The sequence below is a fragment of the Natator depressus genome, chromosome 11 (assembly GCF_965152275.1).
Source record: "Natator depressus isolate rNatDep1 chromosome 11, rNatDep2.hap1, whole genome shotgun sequence".
NCBI classification, from domain to species: Eukaryota; Metazoa; Chordata; order Testudines; family Cheloniidae; genus Natator; species Natator depressus.
In genome coordinates, this window is record NC_134244.1 from 13,302,680 (window position 1) to 13,324,488 (window position 21,809).

Here is a 21,809-nt window from a genome sequence, read left to right on the forward strand (position 1 = left end):
AATTCCTCATCAATAATGAAAATGTTCCATTTTATTTCAAAGCCTAATGTACAGTAGACACCAATAAAGTTCTATTAAAAACACATACAAATGTTATGAGACAAACATTCTGGCTATAACACGAACCCAGAAGCAAAAGAATTAGTAACAACTTGGAATCTTCTGTCCATAATTCCGTATTCTGCATTTAGGTAAATTAAAAGAAATTAGGGAAGTTCAGGAAATAAAACAACATATTGGACATTTCTATCCTTATACACTATAACCTCAATTATCCAAACTTCCCTTACCGGAAACGAGGTCATGTCCCTGACTTAAGCTGGGGACAGGAACCTGCTTCAGATAACATGGGTTTCATGTAAAGGAGGATCAGAAAAATGGAGTAGCCTTTTTATGAGGGCAATTTGTGTGCATGGGTGCTGGAACTAGGGGCGAGACAACGTCCCTCGGCTTGAAGTGGTTTCCATCATTTACAGGGTTTACAGTTTTGTTCAATGGCTTTCAGCACTCCCACTAGAAAAACTGTTCCAAAGCCACTGTTTGTGTGATAGAGTTGTCTAAAACATCTTAGCTAAACAGTTTTACCTGGACTCAGTAGTAAAACTCAGCTTTGTGTGGCAAGATTTAATCTTCATGGAAACAAGAAGAATATTACCATTGCTTGCATTAGCATCTAGATAAACAGTAATCTCTCATCAGTCTGTCAACCTTTTTTGTGTCAGAAATTATACTTTCAGCATGTTAATTGACAGGATAACTTCCTTCCTTTTTTAAAAAAAACAGTACATTTCCTCCTCTTATCCTTGAGAAACCTACACAGGTTGCATATAATCCATCTTGGTTGATCTGTATACTTATTTATTCAAATTTAAGCAGTATTTCCTTTTCTGCTCTTACTCAGAGATTTTTAGTCCACCTTACTACTTATTTCAAACTTGTTTTAGCTTTGTGTGTTTGATTTTTAAGAATTAAGTATTTCAAATCTTTTTCTCTAAATAGAATTTCATTTTATCCTCTATTAATGGACAGGTTTGCCCTCTAATACTTCTTCCTCAACCAGGACAATGTATTATATTCCCCTTAGCCAAAGTAGCAGACATGAACCTATTCTACATTTTTGCTGTCCCTCTCTTCCCTTACAAGCCTTAAATTAATACCATGTATTCTTGCTTGATTGCCTTCGCTTTTTCCCAGTTCCAGTGCAGATTTCTTTTTTACCTCCGATTTTAGAACAATGCCTTGTGACACCACATTGCCAGTTCTTATTTCCTGCTTTTTTATTCTTCACGGGAATTGTAGTTTGTGAGCTCTAAAATTTGTTTTTCTGACAACTAAACACAATTTTATCTGATGCATTATGAATCCATTCTGTATTTTGCAGAATTCAGGTCAACAGTTTGAAGCCTTCCAATAACCTACACATTCTCAAACTTCACAATTAAAATATCTTGTAATTTGCAGTTCACCTTGACAGTAGGTCCAGGCATTTTTTTATTCATACTCTCGTTCAGTCCTGAGGGTGTGTAGCAGATGCCCACTGTCATATCTAACTTGTATTCCTTGTATTCTAACTCAAGACGTTTACCACCACATTCACAGATTCATAGATACCAAGGCCAGATGAGATTGTTATTATCTAGTTCTTAGCTATCAAATTGTATCTTGCTTTTAAGTACTTTTTCCACCTCTTCTGCACTACTCAGTTATACACACCCAGTAGGTCTTTGTCTATTTAGTATCACTTCTAGTTTGTTATATCCTGCATTTCTAGCATTAGACATGCTGACACATTTAGCCTTCTTCATCTAATCAAAGAAGTTACAGCAGGAAATGGCCTATTAGGCCATCCAGCCCATCTTTCTAAAGCTTTTATTATTTTCTAAATCTTTCCATCTTTTATTTAGGAACTTCATCTTCACCTTAATTTGTATGTCAAAAGTCCGTAACAGATCATTTGGGTTAAGCAAGAAATCCTTAACCTTCCATAAACAAGTTTTAAAGCTTGCCTAAAGACTCTGCAATTCAGGTCAGTACCCCTCTTAGTTAAGTGGAGGTCATCCAATCCAAATAGGCTTTCATCAAAGCCGACATTCCAATGCTTAAAGAATTGCAACCCTTTTTCTCTATACCTGCAATACAGGCATTCTTTTGTACCCACTTCCAGTCTTTTCCTTCCTTCTTGATTTTCTGAGAAAAATCACATGCACTGCTCCCATCTTCAGTTCTTCCCACGGGCTCCTAAAATATTTCATGATTAAGGATGGTTCTCTTGGGCAGTGTTTGTTTCCACACAAACTATAATCGTAAAGAATTCTAGTGACTTTTCATTGATTTGCTACCCTTATTGTGGCGTCGTTAGCCTTAGCACCTGATAGGCAATATACCATGAAAGTTCTGAATGATATTTTTAATGGAGAAAAAACATGCACACCAACCTACATCACTGTTCAACTTTTTCCTGTTCAGTGATTTTTAACACCACCAAAAAACAATTCACAGATTACAACTTCCCCACAAAGATGCATATAAAATGCTGTCATTCAAGTGGTCCAAATGGGACTGCACTTCTCCCAGATCTCCCCCTGGAACCGTAACGGCTCCAAATTTTCTAACATTAGCAGTACACAAGATTAAGAACTAAGAGAAAGCCCTTCTGCTCTTTGGCCAATCTGCACTTGAAGGTTTAATCAGTATCTCCAGCCCCTTATATTAAAAATCCTATTTTTTATGAGAAGTAGTTAATCTGCATGCAGTAGCTGCTTTTTAACAGGAAACAATTTTCCCAAGTACAGTGGGTTTTTTAGTTTGTTGTAAGTTAAAGCCACAAAAAGAGTCAAAGTTTTGGACAAGCACCTTTCAAATTTCCATCTTAAAAATTAAACCTTGAAGTTACAAAGGCACAAAGATGGTTTACCCCTACAACATAGTTGTTTAAAACCACACCGTCTAATTTTTGTTTAAAGTGAGCTAAAAATAACTATTACTGTACAATTCATCAGTTCTTGTTGCAAAAAACAGTTCAGCATAGCTGGGAATCTCAAAATATACATAATGCAAAACATACTACAATACTTTTAATATATTCCCATCATGTAAGTAACTTCACTAGTTTATTACAATAATCATCAAGAGGCTGGTATAATTGTAGCTATTCAGTAGAAACCATTTGCTTCCCTAAAAGCTTTTACAAACACAAAAACACCCAATAGATACACGAAAATTAACATATTAATGTATAAAGAGACTCACAAAAGGAAAAGGCACATATTCAAATGTGCACAAATTAAGTGAACACAGTTCTGGTAAACATCTGCTTGCATGAAAATGAACAATTAGAGACAAACATGCTCTGTGCACACACAGGCACAGCATATTGTTCCATAACAATTACTAATTGAAGAAATCATCTTTTCTAATTTAAGAGACAGGGTAATTTTATATTCAACCCAATCTGAAGTTTCTGATAAGATGATTTCTGCCTCAAAAAGGCGCATAGCTTAACATCCCTTATCTACTATTCCTGTAAAAACTGGATTAAGCTAAATCAAAGTAGGAGTAGCCATATACAAACTTGAATGGTGAAAGCTTGTGCATAGACAAGGCCTAGAATTAGAACTTAATGTTTGTAGTGTAAAATTTTAAAATATAGGCTATGTTCATGTCACTACTTCAGAGTGACACTAAAGTTCTAAAATAGAACAGTGATAGAATTCACTGGAGCAATTTCTTTTTCTTTTTTTTTTTTTTTAAACCCAAACAGAAGAAAATTATGTTTTTTAAAACCCCTGACACAGTTCATGCCCCAAAGAATTTGCAAGCCCATAAAATTTTGCCTCCATCATCACTGCTGACAAGCATGCTATGCACATATTGGTTCCAGCCACACCCACAGGCGCTGACTTCCCCCCTTTCCCGTGATTGCTCGGCCCCCCCTCTACTCCCAGCCCCGCCCCCACTCCACCCCTTCCATGAGGCTCCGCCCCATGTCTTCTCTCCCCTTCCCCAAAGTCTCCGCCCCAACCCCACCCCCTCCATGCCCCTATTCCAACTCCTTCCCCAAGTCCCCGCCCCAACCTCGCCTCCTCCCCTGAGTGTACCACATTCATGCTCCTCCCCCTCCCTCCCCAGAGTGTGCTAACATTGCCAAACAGCTGTTTGACGGTGGCAAGGCAGGAAGCGCTGGGAGGTAGGCGGAGCACTCAGGGGAGGGGGAGGATGTAGAGGGGTTGGGGGGGGGGGGTGAGAGGAGCTTGGCTGCCAGTAGGTGCAGAGCACCCACTAATTTTTCCCCATCGGTGCTCCAGCCCCGGAGCACCCATGGAGTCAGCACCTATGCTACACCCCAGAGGTAGCCTCATTTTTGTGGTGCTGCATGCACAATAATTTTTAACATGCTCTGAGATCCTTGAAAATGAAAAGCAGCTGTATAAATGTAACTGCATGTTACTGCACGTTGTGATACCTTGTGAAATAAGAGGCATGCTGAAATGAGAGCAACAAGTTTTGACAAAGTCTGAGCCACAACAGTAATCCTAATCTTCACTACAAGATAATTTGTCATTAAGATTTTTTTGCATTAAATAGGTATATATTAAATACTGTTCTTAATCTTTTGCTTTGATCAGCTAACATTCTGATTTATAACAATGCATATCAGGGAAAATGCAACCTCGATGGAACTACTATAAGGTGAGTGCAAAACTGGTCGGAAAACCGTTCCTAGAGAGTAGTTATCAGTGGTTCACAGTCATGCTGGAGGGGCATAATGAGTGGGGTCCCGCAGGGATCAGTTCTGGGTCTGTTCAATACCTTCATCAATGATTTAGATAATGGCATACAGAGTACACTTAAGTTTGTGGATGATACCAAGCTGGGAGGGGTTGCAAGTGCTTTGGAGAATAGGATTAAAACTCAAAATGATCTGGACAAATTGGAGAAATGGTCTGAAGTAAATAGGATGAAATTCAATAAGGACAAATGCAAAGTACTCCATTTAGGAAGGAACAATCCCATTTTGTGTGTGAGCAACTGAAATGACTGCCTAGGAAGGAGTACTGCGGAAAGGGATCTGGGAGTCATAGTGGACCACAAACTAAATGAGAGTCAACGGTGTAACGCTATTGCAAAAAAAGTGAACATCCTTCTGGGATGTATTAGCAGGAGTGTGGTAAGCAAGACACGAGAGGTAATATTTCTGCTCTACTCCAAGCTGATTAGGCCTCAACTGGAGTATTGTGTCCAGGTCTGGGTGCCACATTTCATGAAGGACGTGGACAAATTAGAGAGAGTCCAGAGAAGAGCGACAAAAATTAGTAAAGTCTAGAAAACATGACATATGAGGGAAGACTGAAAAAAACTGGGTTTGTTTAGTCTGGAAAAGAGAAGACAGAGGGGACAGGATAACAATTTTCAAGTATGTAAAAGGTTGTTACATGGAGGAGGAAGAAAAATATGTTTTTTCTTAACCGCTGAGGATAGGACAAGAAGCAATGGGCTTAAATTGCAGCAAGGGAGGTTTAGGTTGGACATAAGGAAAAGCTTCCTGTCAGGGTGGATAAGATCCAGAATAAATTGCCTAAGGAGGTTGTGGAATCTCTGTTATTGGAGATTTTTAAGAGCAGGTTAGACACAAACCTGTTAGCAATGGTCTAGATAATACTTAGTCCTGCCACGAGTGCAGGGGACTGGACTTGATGACCTCTCGAGGTCCCTTACAGTCCTATGATAGTATGATTTTGAGTGTGTTTGTTTTTTTTTAAAATGAATTTTAGGGAACCTGAAATGTCTTGAGAACACTAATGGCTGAGAAAGGAAATGACAAATTAGCTTTAAAGGGCTTCTGCTGAAAGATGTAGAAGGAATCAAAGGTAATGGGAAGGTTCCATGATTCCCACCATCAGGCAACATTTGAAAATAAATATCCACTAACTGCTCCTGTCAATTTAATGGTCTATAAGACATCATGAACACCTCTGGCTCAACAAACCTATGCACCACTACAGACTAGGGACCGAATGGCTAGGCAGCAGTTCTGCAGAAAAGGACCTAGGGGTTACAGTGGACGAGAAGCTGGTTACGAGTCAACAGTGTGCCCTTGTTGCCAAGAAGGCCAATGGCATTTGGGATGTATAAGTAAGGGCATTGCCAGCAGATCGAGGGACGTGATCGTTCCCCTCTATTCGACATTGGTGAGGCCTCATCTGGAGTACTGTGTCCAGTTTTGGGCCCCACACTACAAGAAGGATGTGGGAAAAATTGGAAAACATCCAGCGGAGGGCAACAAAAATGATTATGGGACTGGAACACATGACTTATGAGGAGAGGCTGAGGGAACTGGGATTGTTTAGTCTGCGGAAGAGAAGAATGAGGGATATTTGATAGCTGCTTTCAACTGCCTGAAAGGGGGTTCCAAAGAGGATGGATCTAGACTGTTCTCAGTGGTAGCGGATGACAGAACGAGGAGTAATGGTCTCAAGTTGCAGTGGGGGAGGCTTAGGTTGGATATTAGGAAAAAAACTTTCACTAGGAGGGCGGTGAAACACTGGAATGCGTTACCTAGGGAGGTGGTGGAATCTCCTTCCTTAGAAGTTTTTAAGGTCAGGCTTGACAAAGCCCTGGCTGGGATGATTTAGTTGGGCTTGGTCCTGCTTTGAGCAGGGGGTTGGACTAGATGACCTCCTGAGGTCCCTTCCAACCCTGATATTCTAGGATTCTATGAAACAAGGGGCTAGATTGAGCCTTTAGTCTTAGTACTGTGTAGAGAGCGGCACGTAGCCATGCCTCCCCAAGAAGAGCAGTAGAAAGGACTGTGACTCAATCATACCTCTCCAGTTCATCCCTTTCCCGGGAAAAAGAGTAAGTTGCACCCCACACCTCATGCCTGGAGATGAACATGGGCTACACCTTTGCCTGATCTCCACCCCACTATTCACATAAGAAGGAAGAGTCCTGACAGCACTACTGTGGTCACAAAGACTGGAGAGTTACACTTCCCACCACCTATGCGATTGCTTCAGGACTAGAGACAACCTGGCCTAAAAAAAAGTAATCATGCAGGAACATAAGAACTGCCATACTGAATCAGACTAGTGATCCAACTAACCCGGTACCAAGTCTCTACCAGAGGCTGCTTCAGAGGAAGGTGAAAGAAACCTTGCAGGAGGCAGTTTTGGGATAACCAACCCACAGGAAGATAAATTCAGTAGAATAAGCATTTCAATTAAAATCAATTAATTCTAGGCTTTATGCTTCTGTCACACAGAATGTAGACCTTTACCTTAATCCATGACCTACCTGGTAAGGATCCCTTTTGCTGCGATGCATGTTGTAGTTGGAGAATATGGAAGCAGTCATTTAAGCAGTTCATAGTTGCCATGGAAGTTGCTTTCAGCATTAACAGGTCTGGATCCAAGGATGTAAGGTGACCAGAGGCAGGAAGGCATTCTATGTTTCTAATCAAGTCTCTATGCTGTCCCTCAGCCTGAGACATCATCTATCAAACAAAACAGTGCTGGTGTCAGAGAAGATTATACACATTTTTGTGGTATACAGCTATACTGAAGTGCTTCGCAAACAGACAACCCTGAAGAATATTACAAACTTAATATAAGTCCCAAAGAATTAATAAGAATTGGTTTTATATGTGTCAAAAATAAAAGTACATCTTGTCACCTAAAATGTATACTTAAAGATGAATTTATATTTTTCTTTTGCAGTTTAACACATTTCTGTGCTGTGCCCCCAATAAACCCTCCACAAAATGCATGCCACAAGTCCCATGCAGTCCATGGTATTTATTGTATTACAGTTACACAGTGAGAGAATATAACAAGACGATTTTACAAAGTGAAAAAGAAATCCAAACATATTAATCTTATTAAGTGCTGAGTGCTCTCCATGCTTGGTTGATACATACATACAACACTGAAAACCATGCTTTATATAGAACACAGTAGCAAGCTCACAGCTCACTGCTCTAAGAACATGGAAGCTGACACACTATCTTGTGGAATCAATGGGATGGGTAAGGGTGCTCAGTACCTTACAGGATAGGATGTATTCAGTGCCTTAAAGGGTCAGGCACTAAATTACACAGACAGTTTGGCTCAAAAAAGTAATCACTTACATGTAAAATATGCATGACAGGTTGAAAAACAAGCCTTCCTGTAGTCAGTGGATTTCCTCCCTCTCCCCTCCCCTGTTCTTCCCATGCTGCTCCTTCCCCCAGAGCAAGGTTAGACAACACTTTCAACTCTACAGCCTGCACCATAGTTACCATCAGTGAAGCTACAACAGTGACTAATTATTGGTCCTACATTTTGCAGTGAAGCCTAAAAAAGGCACACGCATTCATACACAGTATAGTGTTGGGAAAACTAAACAATTTGTAGGTGAAAAAAATCACTCAGACAAAATATTGCACAGGTTTTCTGTGATCACAGGTACTCTCTCTCTTTCTGGGTAGAGGCAACAAATGGAATACTAAGAAGAATCCTGCTGCTCTCTGGATTCTTACAAATTTCTGTTAACTGCCTGAACACAAAAATAGAATTGCAAGAAAATCTTTTTCCTTTGCCTGTCATGTGCTTATGTCACATTCATGCACGTGTCTGATTTCAAACTGGCTGGTTAGGTTTTCAGTTTACCAACTTTGACAGTATCCTTTCACTCTGTTTTCTATCAGCCTCCTAATACAGAGTCTCTACTAGGCAGCTGGTTTTAGATTTCAAAGAAATATTTAAACAATATTGTACATCAGCAAATCACAAAGACTGTTTGACAAGCTCACAGTATTATTTGGTAACACTATATTACTATGTCTTTTGCCAACAACAGACTACCTAACACCAGGTACTCTACAATACACATGTCAAATCCACCTCTTCTTGTCACAGTGTTCTCTAATTGTCTTACATGTGAGCTTTTCAACTGTCCTGTGCACAGTAATGCTGCAAACTAGATTTCAGGATCAATCATGCCATCGAGGTGCTTAACTAACCAACAAACAACAAAAAGAAAAGGAGTACTTGTGGCACCTTAGAGACTAACCAATTTATTTGAGCATAAGCTTTCGTGAGCTACAGCTCACTTCATCGGATGCATACTGTGGAAAATACAGAAGATTTGCTCGCCATGCAAGCGGAATGAGAACAGCTGCACTCAACACAGTGAAAGCATTCACAGGAAAGTACTTAAATCGCCCAGACATATCTACTCTTAAAAACAGAGCATTCTTTCAAGGATTCTAAAACTTTCCCTCACTCAACCAGGCTCATATACAACAACAGTTCCCACTCAGTTCAAAACTATCAACCTGTCCAAAAAGTACACTTGCCATATTTCCTAAGAAAAGAGCACATCCAGAAGTACTGCTGCTCAGAGTAAAGTGGTCTCTTCTCTTAGACCTCTTGCTTTATAGTGCAAGCAACTACCTCAAGGTTTCCAAAGCACCAATACAACATACAGATTCAGTTAAGAGCCAAGAAAGTCAGGAAGTTGATGTTTTGTGCAGTTTGGGGTTATTTGTGGTCTTATTATGTGCAGATTTTATACAATTTAAAGGAGGATTGTGTAATGAGCATTTAGAAAGACTGGTTCTTCCACAGACTCTTGAACTGAGACTGCAACTAGTCAAGCCATGGTATATCCAAGTATAGCATTCACAAATGAACATATACAAGTTTATATAAGGTTAAAGAAGGTTAAGGGGTGACTTGATTACAGTCTATAAGTATCTACCTGGGGAACAAATGTTTAATATAGGGCTCTCCATCTAGCTGAGAAAGGTTAACACAATCCAATAGCTGGAAGTTGACACTACACAAATTCAGACTGCATATAAGGTGGGGGGTTTTTTTTGTTTTGTTTTTTTTTTAAATGGTCAGAGTAATTAACCACTGGAAAAATTTACCAAAGGTCCTGGTGGAGTATCCATCATTCACAATTTTTAAATCAAACTCAGATGCTTTTCTAAAAGATATGTTCTAGGAATTATTTTTGGGAAGTTCTAAGGTCTGTGTTATACAAGAGGTCAGACTAGATGATCACAATGATCGCTTCTGGCCTTAGAATTTACCAATTTATGACGTATGTATGTGTTATAAATTCTGACACAGAACTTTTAGACATGCCTATCAACCAAGCAACAACACACTGAGGAAAAGAAAAGCAGTCTGCTTAACACATCTAGATTAATAACCAACACTCATGATCCCTTGTCTTTATTTTATTTTAAAAGTCTCATCTTTAAAACGGTGGCTTTTTATCTTTTCTTCACATCTTTCTTCTGCTTTTTGTATTTTACAAGCAAACTTTAGAAATCACATTGATGGCCCTACATATTTGTTGTCCTACTTTGTAAGTGACACATGTGTAAACAGTTACCAGAAGATCTGTGAAATACAGGTCCCTTAGAATCATGCTTTACTCTACCTATAACTTATAATATTCTCATCCCTTTCATAAAGTCTCCTTCCTTCCTTTTCTACTTTCTCCCCCCCCTCTTTTTTTTGGGGGGCGGGGTAGGGGTGGTACAGAGATATTTATGAGGTTAAATTCTCTTTTCCTTAATCCTTTTCTGTGAAACGGGAGCAGTGGAAAGGTCTCTCTTATGTGCACCATGTGTGCAAGCTGACCTAAAACTAACTTAATACTGTAAACACAAAAGAGCTACTGGGCTCTCACAAGGTGTGTTTTAAAGAGAGCATGTATCTACTAAACTAACACACTCACCACCTAAAATAGTTTGAACATAACACCTGCAATTTGAGATAGATGTGTTGATTCAGGCCTACCACTTTAAGGGCTGCCTGGCACGCTGGACAAGTCCGCAGCCATTTGGGGCACTGAAGTCTGAGGGGGCTTGTGTTGGAGAAAAGACTGTTGAGAAGGGCTATGTGGAGACTATGATGGGTGGACAGCACTATCTAGGACACACAGTATAGGGAGAGGAAAAGATGGGCAAGGTTTCACCTTCAGGGGAGACATGTAGATGAAGACAAGCTCCACTGTGATGATCCACAGGCAGTTCACAACAAGGAACTTCTCTTCAGCCTCACTTCTCTGACCCACACTTGTCCACAGCATTTTAAAGTAGAATGAGGTATTAGAACTGGTGGGGAAGGCGATGTGGGAGGCATGAGGGAAGAGTAGAGATGTGGGAGAGGATGGGGCTAAGAAAGGCATGAGGGAGATGAGGGGCACAAGGATTGTTCATGTTAAGGCAATTTCCACACTAACGAAATCTGGTAACTGACAGCTAAAGGATGCTTAAATGCATTTTTTATTCAAACAATACCCAGTTAAATCAGGAGTCTCCTCCACACCAATCTAAGTTTGCTTGCCTTACTACCCAATCCCCAAACATACTGAGACTCCCTGGTAAACTTCCCTTACTATTCCAACATATAACCAACCATCACACACATCAAATTCCTCTCTGCCACACTCAGATGCACCTTAGCTTCAATCTCACTCAACCTGAATTCTTACACTTCCTAATTTCTGAGGGCTTGATTCTGCAAACTTTATGTTTAACAGATTCTATCTAGTATGGAACGTAAGAGTTGTACAAAAAAACCCTCCGACACTCTCAGCCTACCTCCCTGATTGAGGCTGTGTTTAGCAGAGAGAGTCAGGAGGAAAGAGAGATTGTGGGCAGAGTCCACTCACCCTGACAATCTTCCCAATTTGTGGTCCCTCTTATTGTCCTCCAACATCACAAATGCCCACACTGTGCCTAGCTATGCCCTCCAGCCTCCCTGCTGGCAATCCCAGACTGATGGACCACCTGTTTGTGGTTTGGGACTCTCCTCTCGTGAGCTACTGAAAATCTGCTGCCTACAGAAGCAGCTACTTCAGAAGCAAAGCTGGTAACTTTACTCCAGAGAGACACCTCTTACCTAGGGTGACTAGATGTCCCAGTTTTATAGGGACAGTCCCAATATTTGGGGCTTTGTCTTACATAGTCGCCTATTACCCCCATCCCCGGTCCCGATTTGTCACACTTGCTGTCTGGTCACCCTGCTCTTACCAGACACCTAATTCATTGATATGGTGCAAGGAAGCAGAGAAAAGGGAACAAAGGTATCTTAAGCTTCACTTTAGGCAATACTGGGGACCAAGTTCTTCCCTCAGATACATATGCACTTAAATCAATAGAAGTCAAGCCCATTTATTCAGTGGCAAAATTATGACTTTTTACATTCACAAGCCTTACTTCCTCTCCCTTACATAAGGCTAACTTGTAATACCCTATAACAAAAGAAAGCTACGGATAAATTATTTAACCCTACTCTAACAAGATGAAAAGGCCAAAGATAAAACAGTTAACTCTTTTCATACACAGACCCCGGAGTCCATTACACAGCAACATCCCATACATTGCATTATCCCTACCTTCTATTAGAAAGTAAACAGGAGGATAGTTGTTCATTCATGGACCATAACTGCCTAGGAGTCAGAACCTTCTCCCTTCAGAATTTGTTCCCTGCTCTCAAAACTCCAGTGTTTCATGATGCTTACAGGAACTGCTGAGCCTGTTAGCAACCAAATAGAATGCAGGGATTTAAAGAGACCAAACCCTGCCATTTCTATCACTTTCCTTATATTTTCGTCTCATAAAGCAAGAATTCTTTACAAATATCTGTCTGTGACCCAGGTTTCTCTCAGTTCTATGGACTAAAGAAGTAGCGCATGCCATAACAGAAAGGAAACATTACTGGTAGGCAATTTGCATATTTCAGAATGTGCTGTGACAAAACTTTAGCTACAAGGAGAGATCCTTGTCCAAATACAGGCACCTAAAGGAACCTTGCAGATTGATTAGTCTGTAGATTATAAGGATGCATAACTGGTCAGAAGACCTCTATTTACATATGGAAAGTAGAAGCATTTTTTATCTTGTGGCACTGGAAAGATGTTTTAAAGTGAAAGTGGGTAAGTGTACACTGCAAATAAACCCCCACAGCAGCAAGTCTCAGAGCTCGGGTCAAGTAACTCAATCATGGGGCACCCTGTCCCCCGCCCACAGGATTTTAGAGCCTGGGTTCCAGCCCAAGTGGGAACATCTACACTAGTATTTTTAGCCCTGTAATGCAAGACCCGCAAACCCAAGTCAGTTAACCCAGGCTCTGAGATTCGCTATCACAGCTTGTAGGGAGTTCTTGTTTTTTTATGCAGTGTAGATGTACTCAGCATGTCTACACCTTGGACTGCTTTTCCAGACCAACATGTTCCTTGAGTTGATCCACTCCTAACCAGCTGTAAGGAAGGGTAAAATTAGATTCCATGAATTCTGTAGCTGTATTTTTCTGAATTATATACCACATCTAAAACAATAATTTTGAATGATGCAATGTGGAATTTTTGATTTTTTACACAGAAATGTCACAATAAGTGATGGAATATTTGGATCCATTTCATGAATACTGCCAATGTTTTTGTTTCAAGATATTTGTGGGATCAGGATCTGTATGCAGATTAAGGGGGAAGGATGCATTTTCAAGACTGATTTCACCTTGTAATATATTTTCTAAGAGCCATGCTATTAGCGTTGGTACTCATATTGGCAGTCTAGTCACTGGCTCTTCAATATCTCAGCCATCTCTCCACCACTTTAGCAAGATACCTTCTTGCTACGGTACGTTGACAGCCAAGGCTCTTCCAGAAATCTTTAACAAAGGAATTTGATTCTTGTGACTGTGGAATGCCCAGTCTATGACAGTTTGCCAAGCCTCACACTCAACATGTTCCTTTTATAAACTTGCCTCTACTGCAAGGTCTACAATAATCTTATAATTAAAAGGGGAAAGAAAAACTAATTAACGCTTGCTCACCTATTGATTCCCTAGTACAGTATATCCCATTTTCTGTGCATCTACCTTTTAGTGGCCAAAAACATCTGTAACCCACACACCTGGGTGTGGTGTTCTGTCCCATCTAGTGGCACCGAGACCACTTAGAGAGATTAATGAGTCTGCTCTACAGCCTTAGCTAAGGTCCATATGGCTTTTAGCTCATGCAGTAGAGGCTCATGGATTTAGCTCCAGAAGTCCCAGGTTTGACCCCACCCACCAATGACCAGGGTCTGTCGGTGTTACACATCTTTTGTTTAATGCAATGTGATCAGCACAATACATTACAACTATTATTAGTCGTGATAATACTAATATTGATAATACTAGTAATAGGCCCACACTAGTTAGAGATCTTATGAGAAGGAAGAACGATTCAATTTGCAGAGCCCATTTTAAGAGATTCAGTGGGCAACACATGTTGATTGGCACTGGAAGGGAAAGTTGATGGCAGAACAACAGGAGACAGAAAAAGATCTTGGATGGACAATGTGGTATCCTGGATGGATCAAAAGGACTATTCATCCACAAAAGATTAGCAGAGGATCATACAGAACAGGCTAGCATGGTTGCAAACCTCCAGTAATAGATATGCCCCATAAGAAGAACAACAGATAATTGATACTGGTGAGCGGTGCAACAAGTTTTCCTTTTAGAGATATGTTAGATGTAAGTGATATTTAAAAACATTTAATCAACATATATTTGCAACTTTTTATATTGGCGACAGGGATGGAAGGATACAAAAAAGGATTGTCATGCACCGCAGTACTCACCCCTTTTACCAAAGTATACCATTCATCCAGATTTAGTATTCAGTGGAATCATATTGCTGGCTTGCATCTTTTTCTTTGCTTTCCCCTCTCAATCACACTTTGAGGTTTTGGCCATAAAACTTTGTAACATTACTTTTTGTATATTAGCAGCAAAATTCTATGATACGAACCAAACTGATTCCTCCTCCGTCCTATGAAGGTCATGAAAAAAAAAGTTCTGCCCTTAAAGAAGTCAACTCTTCCAAGGCTTGAGAGGGGGAAGAAAGGAAGAAGTATGTGATATGACATCTTCTTGAGCTGTAATGCTAGGACTAGCAGGGACAGGAATATGTGATAAACAATCTTCAGCGTCAGGACGTTATAACAGCTAACAGCACCGAAGTCACCTCCCACCCAACAATTTAAATAATAAAAATGACATTTATAAAGAACCTTTAATGCCGAAGCACTTTAATGCCGAAGCATATTTAAAGTGAGATAAAAAAAATACATTCTGATCACTTCCACCACCACTGAAATACTGCCAGCTCTGGGGTGGGAACACTGCAGCTCTTTAACCTCAAACAGCAAAACACTAGCAGTTGAGGCCAATTTAGGAATACTATAACCACCAAATTATCAGGGTTTCTGTGTCATCCAAAGTAGTAAGGACAATAATATGTTGGTTCTCTCTCATTCTCAAAGTAATTTATTTAAATTTTGATTCATACAAACCTCTCTAACATCTACGAGGTGGTCTGGCTGCAGAATAGGAACTCTCTTTCCTGCTGGCAACTTGTGATGTCCAACATTAAAAAAAGAAACTGGATTTTGGCTGGGTCTCCTCTGAACACCAGGAGAGTTGCCACTTCCTTGGGATGCAAGAGAGAAGCTGCGAGATTTCAGTGGAGGATTGTTCTAGTAAATAAACAAGAATATAAAGAAATTTAAAATTCCTCACACTCAACAAATATTTCATTAGGTACATAAATCAGAATATAAAATCAAGAATTAAATAAAGTGAGGGAAAGCTAGCTTAACTCACTGTTTTTTCAACTACTCTGGTAATTAATGTGCACAAAGCGTTAAGAGAGGAAGTTATCTGTTCCTTTGTGCTATTTCCTGATAATTGTCTTGCTCCACTGCTTAAGTCAGCTTGTATTTGCTTACATGCAACCCAGAAATTGCGCTGAAACAATATACGTCACTTTATATGATTAGGAAGTAGGCCTTTCGATTCAGGTTTGAGCTCTGCAGGAAGATTAACATGTAAACTGAGAGGCAACAGACTACGCAGGGGTGAACCTGACATTTAATAGAGAAGAATTTCATTTACAACCATTTAGAAGACAAAGTGAAACACATGCAGGACTTGTCTACACTTACAGTGCCGCAGCACTTCGTGAACACGCTACCTACACTGACAGGAAAGTTTCTCCCATCGGCGTAGGTACTCAACCTCCAGGAGAGTTGGTAGCTATGTTGATAGGAGAATCCCTCCCTCTGTCTACACCAGGGGTTAGGTCGGTATAACTATGTCGCTCAGGGATGTGGATTTTATACCATAGTTATAACAACATAAGTTTGTAACATAGACCAGGGCGCAATCTCTTTATGATAGGGGAGTCACAAGGAGTTAATCCTGTTTTAGAAGAATCTTAGAGTTTTGGATTTTTTTCCCCCCCTCCCCAGATTTTAGGTTAAATGAAGCAAAAATTTAAGAATATACTTCTATAACGTACAGTCCACGTATAACGTACAGTCCACGTATACACTAAATCAACGAAGTGTTGAAAATGGATTGTGAAAGGAGCTAGCAGGCCTTAATCATCAGGCTTGCTAGAAAGTCCTCTCAAGGAACATGGACTTATGGAGTTGCCTTTTAAAAAAAGAAATCTAATTCAGGAGAATTAATTTGGACAAACAAATTTTCCTTTTAAACAAGCCAAGCAAAAAATGAAAATTACAACTGGAAATCTGAGCTACAATTCAAAACTCAAGTTCTAAAACCAAGAAATTTAGGACCAAAAGCTGTATTCAATATAGCCACACTCCCTGAGTTTTTCAAGTATTGAAAACTATCCAGATAGCAAAACTTTAGTAGAAATGTATGGGGGGGGGGGGCAAATACAAAAACAGCCTAAGTACAATAATGTGGTGGAGCTGACTTCTTGTCTTACGAGATAACATTCACCCTTGCTGCAGCAAGATATCCTTGTTAAATAAAAGAATGTGACCTCCCCACAAACATTTTCACCTTGATGAATGTCTGCATTGTATCACTGCCATAAATGAACTCCTGAAGTCTTATTCCTTCACCCTCAATTCACTCAGGGTCATACCTTTAAAATGGACCTGCTAAAATTAGGAACTGCAAGACACAGTGAACAATACCTTTTCATCAGATGTCTGCTATGCTACTCCCCGTCTAGTCAGCAGGTCAATACAGGAATTAGTTTACAAAACTTAAAAACTAAATAAAAATAAACACTGACTTTTTAAAAAACAAACAAACAACATTTCTAGAAATGCCTTAGGAGTAAAATATTGTTTTTAAAATCACTGAAAATTAAAATAAAAGCAACAGGTGATTTATAGCATGTTGCTAGAACAATTTTATTGTACACTTGAGGTTAGGACACAAACGTTAACTCAAGTCACTAAACTTCAAGTTTCATCCTAAAATGTACCTGTAAAATATATCTGGTATAAACAACCAAGGAAGGGGAAATCAAGCTCCAACCATTAGTCCTTTTATGGCCCTTTCCTCAGGGCTTGTGGGGTTACCCACAAAACAAAAGCAAACCATGAAAAACACTCAGCTTTAAAACCCCCAGAAGCTTCAGCTTCCTCTTCCTTTTATACTCTGTACTATCAGCAATATGACCAGCTGGGATCTGTTAACCCTTCACAGGCTGCAGTACCTTCACCAGTTCATAGTATCATATTACATATCTTAGGAAAAGGCCATTTCTACTCCAGACTATATGTCAAGTGTACTCAGCCACACTCATGTTTCCTCTTTAAGTATTGGGAACTTTTCAGATTTCTCCTTAACCTTATCTGGCTCATGGATTAATAGAATTATCAGTTTTCAATTACTTTTACCACAGACCCTAACTGATAAAGAACATGAATATTTTCTCTCATATGTTTTTATTCAAGAACACAACAAAATCATGCAGTACCTTTCCAATTGCTTCCGTGTGATGCTGCGTGCATATCTGAAGCCTGCTAACCCAATGCTGCCGTTCTTTAGCATCAGTGGCTGATAAAAAACAAAAATAATTTTATAGGAACAAAAATTAAAGTATAGGCAAGAGTACAGATAATTTTTCTTATTCCTTTAAAATAACACTAATGTAGCACTAGTACACGATAAGCTTTTTCTCTCTCTCTGGGTAAAGAGAGAAACCAAATTAAACTATTTATATAGTGCATGGAACCAATACCATATCCTGGTTTTATTGTCCTTCAGAAGGAATGTACAATTTCCTCTTTGGTAAATCTACACATGATACAAGGAAACATACACAGGTCAGGAAGAATGCAATGGTGAGCCTCAAGGGAACAGGAACAAAAAGACTTTAGCCCAAATTTCCATAAAAGTCTTTTCCCTGGCTCTAGACTAAGATGCCTGTATAGCAGTGGTTCCCAATCACTGATTCAAGTATCAGTACTGATACTTGAAGCTTTTTTCCATTGGAATTATTGGCTGGCTCTCTTCCCACCAGCAAAAGTTACCTAACATAAGTTATGAAACACTGAAATATAGAATTTAAGGGACTGTCTATTAAGGTTCCTCCCCATTTATGGTCTTTATGGTCAGATTTATGGTCTTGGACCAATCACCATCCCATAGATTTTAGGGCGCCACACAAAAAATTAGGATATTATATTCTGTGTGTGCAGTTTTGTTCATATGTTTCTAAAGCAAACAAAGAGACAACCAAACACAAAACTACAACCACATATAGGAGGCAGGAGTATACTCTAGTGGAAAAATCTTCTGTCCAAGAACTTAAGTCATACCTCTTAGTTTATACTGCTCTCCACTAGCAGCATTAACGGTGAAGGTATGCGAGTCTTCATCGCTGGGTGAAATTACAGCTCCAGCTAGCTGCAAAGTACCTCTGGGCTTTTGATTTCTAGACTGTTCATTCACGAAGTACTCCAGCAGGCCAGCTTCATTGTTTAAAACAAAAAATCTGTGATTGTGATAAAAAGTCCATTTATAAAATAAAACTAACACACATTTTTAATATAAATAATCATCACCCAACCAAAACTATCTCCACATAAGTTTGGGGAGAATTCGTTTTTGTTTTAATCGGACCATGAGACATCAAATGGTTTATGCAAATACCACAATTTGCCAACACAACCTCACCAAATATACTAGCAACAGCTTAAAATTGCCCAAGATTAGACTCATACAAAGATTCTTTAAAGATCAAACCTTTGCATGGTATGCGTGAACTGTCACTAAGTAAATTAAAAGTACATTTATGATACTTCAGGAACGCAGTCTTGGAAGACTTAGCACTGTGCGTATGAGAAACTTTAAGACAAAGCAATACCAGCTACAAAGATAGGGGAGTGTAGTTTCCATCACTGGACCAATGCTAGTTAGGAATAGACACACTCACAACTTATGCAGCACACAATAGAAGGTATTTCAACAGGTGTCCTTAGCTCAACTCTCTGCCACTACTGTTGTGCAACATACTGCGTTAGACAGCTTGTGCCTCCAACCACAACGTTGGTTGTATTGTTGTAGTGCCATGAAAAGTTTGAGAAAGCGTTGCTGAATACCCCCCCTTACACACATACATCACAACAACCAAAAAAGGCCATTGAAATGCTTAGTAGTCCTTCTCTGCTTTTCATTAATCTCTCAGTCACATGCTAAAACAAAATGTTATCCCTAATATGGATGTAGCAGGTCCATCTCTTATCTACTTGTTGGTTTAATCCATATTAAATCTGAAAAATACATAAAAGTATTTTCCATTATGTTAATTGCTTAGCAGAAAAAAAAAACTGTGTGAAAAACATATCGATTTAGATAATGTCAATCAACCTTGTTAAAAAAATGCTACAAAAAAACCAAAAATCAGACTTACCGATATTGCCAGCCAGTGACGAGATTGGTATATTTCATTAAATAGCCATAAATATTTTCCATGTGATCACTGTTAGAAAAACAACAAGACAAAAACCAGTCAGATGAGACCAAATAAACTAACAATTAAAACCGTTAAAGTAGAAGATCTAGATTTTCATTTATGCAGTCTAAAGTCCACTTTCAGCAAACTGCTCAAAAATTTATTTTAAGAAGGAGAATTTGTTTGAATTTGTTTTTGCAGGCTTACTGCAGAATAAAGAAACTTTAAGCAGACTTATTGGACTATCAGTAAAACTAAAGAATGAAAATTTTCAATATTGTTGAAGCAATGAAAGACAGTCTGGATCCGTAACATAAAATAGACACTTCTGGACACGTTTATGATGCTTCAATATTAAGTAGTCAATATACTATTTATGACACCTGCCTGCCTACCCACCCCTCTTCTCTCTGGGGGGGGGGGGGTGGGGAGGGGGGCATAGTTTTGAGTTTCTACACAAAATTAATTTTTACCACCTTAAAAAAGACCCATATTAATCTCAGTAATTAAAAAGAAATCTGTCATTAGGCACTACTAATTAAGTAAATAAAGTTCTATTTATGTTGAATTTCCAGAACCATCAAACAACTACACTAAAACTGCCATATTGCAAATAGAGAAGATGCTCTGAGAAACCCAAGAGATAGTTTCAGATCACATTAAGAAATACTTTAAAGTATTAAAATGTCTTCACCATTTGTTTTACAACAATTTGGCACAAAAGATGAACAAATAACTTCTCTTCTGGGGCCCAAATCTGTAAGAAGCTCAGCGCTATCTCCCAGTGAAGACAAGAGGCAATGAGGGCAGTCAGTACTTTGCAATATTAAGCTCCATATACAGAACTATTAGTATATATTTTCAATTAATAAATATTTGCCAAAATAGTTACTCACTCTGAATGTACTTGTTAGGGATGGTCTTCTTATGAGACCAGATCAGAGTTGTATTACAGTAATTCCTGTAGGCCCCATTGTGCTAGGCACCATGCACACACACACAGTGAAATATAGTTACTGCGGAAGAGGTTACAATCCAAATAGACAAGACAAAGGGTGGAAGAAGTTCTCAATTTTACAGTGGGGGAATTGAGGCATAGAAAGATTAAGTGACTTGCCTACCATCATAGAGGAAATATGCAGCAGAACCAGGAACTGAACCCAGGTCTCATAAGACTGCAATCATTGGCTGCAATTGTTTACTTTTATAGAGAATTATAAAGATAATTCTCTAATAATATTTTCATCATAGTTAAACCTCTAATTAAATCTCAAACGTTTGCCTTATTATAGTAGTTGATGGTTCTTACATTTCCCGGAATTCAGAATATATGGGAACACCTTACCTAGATAACTTACTGATAAGTAAACAAGTTTTTCATCTTTACTAAAAGAACATATGCTGGCAGAATATGGCTACTGAAGTCAATGGATTAATGTAAAATCCATTCATTAACAAAAAGACTGCTAAGCACAGTGGAAAATCTTTGTCTGTATGCACAAATCAATCTGTTGCCTACATTTTGTTTCCAAAAGATTTCACTAATATGACAATGTTAAACTGTTTATGTATGTGAAATTCTTACTATTTCAACATTATGTAGAAAAATTACACCCAATTACATCTTAAAGTCTTTTTTATGACATACCTAATCGGACAATCCAAAGTAACATGCTAAGTCACTATTCCAGTAAGAGGTCTTGCTGACTTGGTCTCTATGAAGGTATTCAGTTTATGAATAATACTCTTAATTTTTCTTTTTTGCAGAGGAAATCAAAACAAGCGGCACTAATTCTTTCACCCAATTATAGTACATTAAAAATGGCACATCTGAAGCACAGAGCTTTAACGAAAAAAAAAAGTAGGGCAATTTAATTTTATGTAGCAACTGGCTTGTGACCTATAAAACACAAGTGGCTATAGTTGCATGTGGTCATATAGCGTTACAAAACTAGGTCTACATAGGGCTGAGGAGAGGCTCCTAGTCTACCAGACAGACAATCTCTTTCCTAAAGGCATCATGATTTTGCTAA

General features: G+C 39.0%; 1 protein-coding gene across 1 annotated transcript in view; it reads right to left on the reverse strand.

The window, feature by feature from the left end:
- Positions 1-21,809, reverse strand: part of OSBPL11 (oxysterol binding protein like 11) — a 62,576-nt gene that overhangs the window by 17,892 nt on the left and 22,875 nt on the right. The window contains exons 2-6 of the mRNA XM_074967190.1: positions 19,735-19,803; positions 18,641-18,816; positions 17,797-17,876; positions 15,344-15,526; positions 7,294-7,492 (exon numbers count right to left, since the gene is read on the reverse strand). Coding sequence (XP_074823291.1) covers positions 7,294-7,492; positions 15,344-15,526; positions 17,797-17,876; positions 18,641-18,816; positions 19,735-19,803 — 707 coding nt within the window. The remainder of the gene's footprint in view (positions 1-7,293; positions 7,493-15,343; positions 15,527-17,796; positions 17,877-18,640; positions 18,817-19,734; positions 19,804-21,809) is intronic.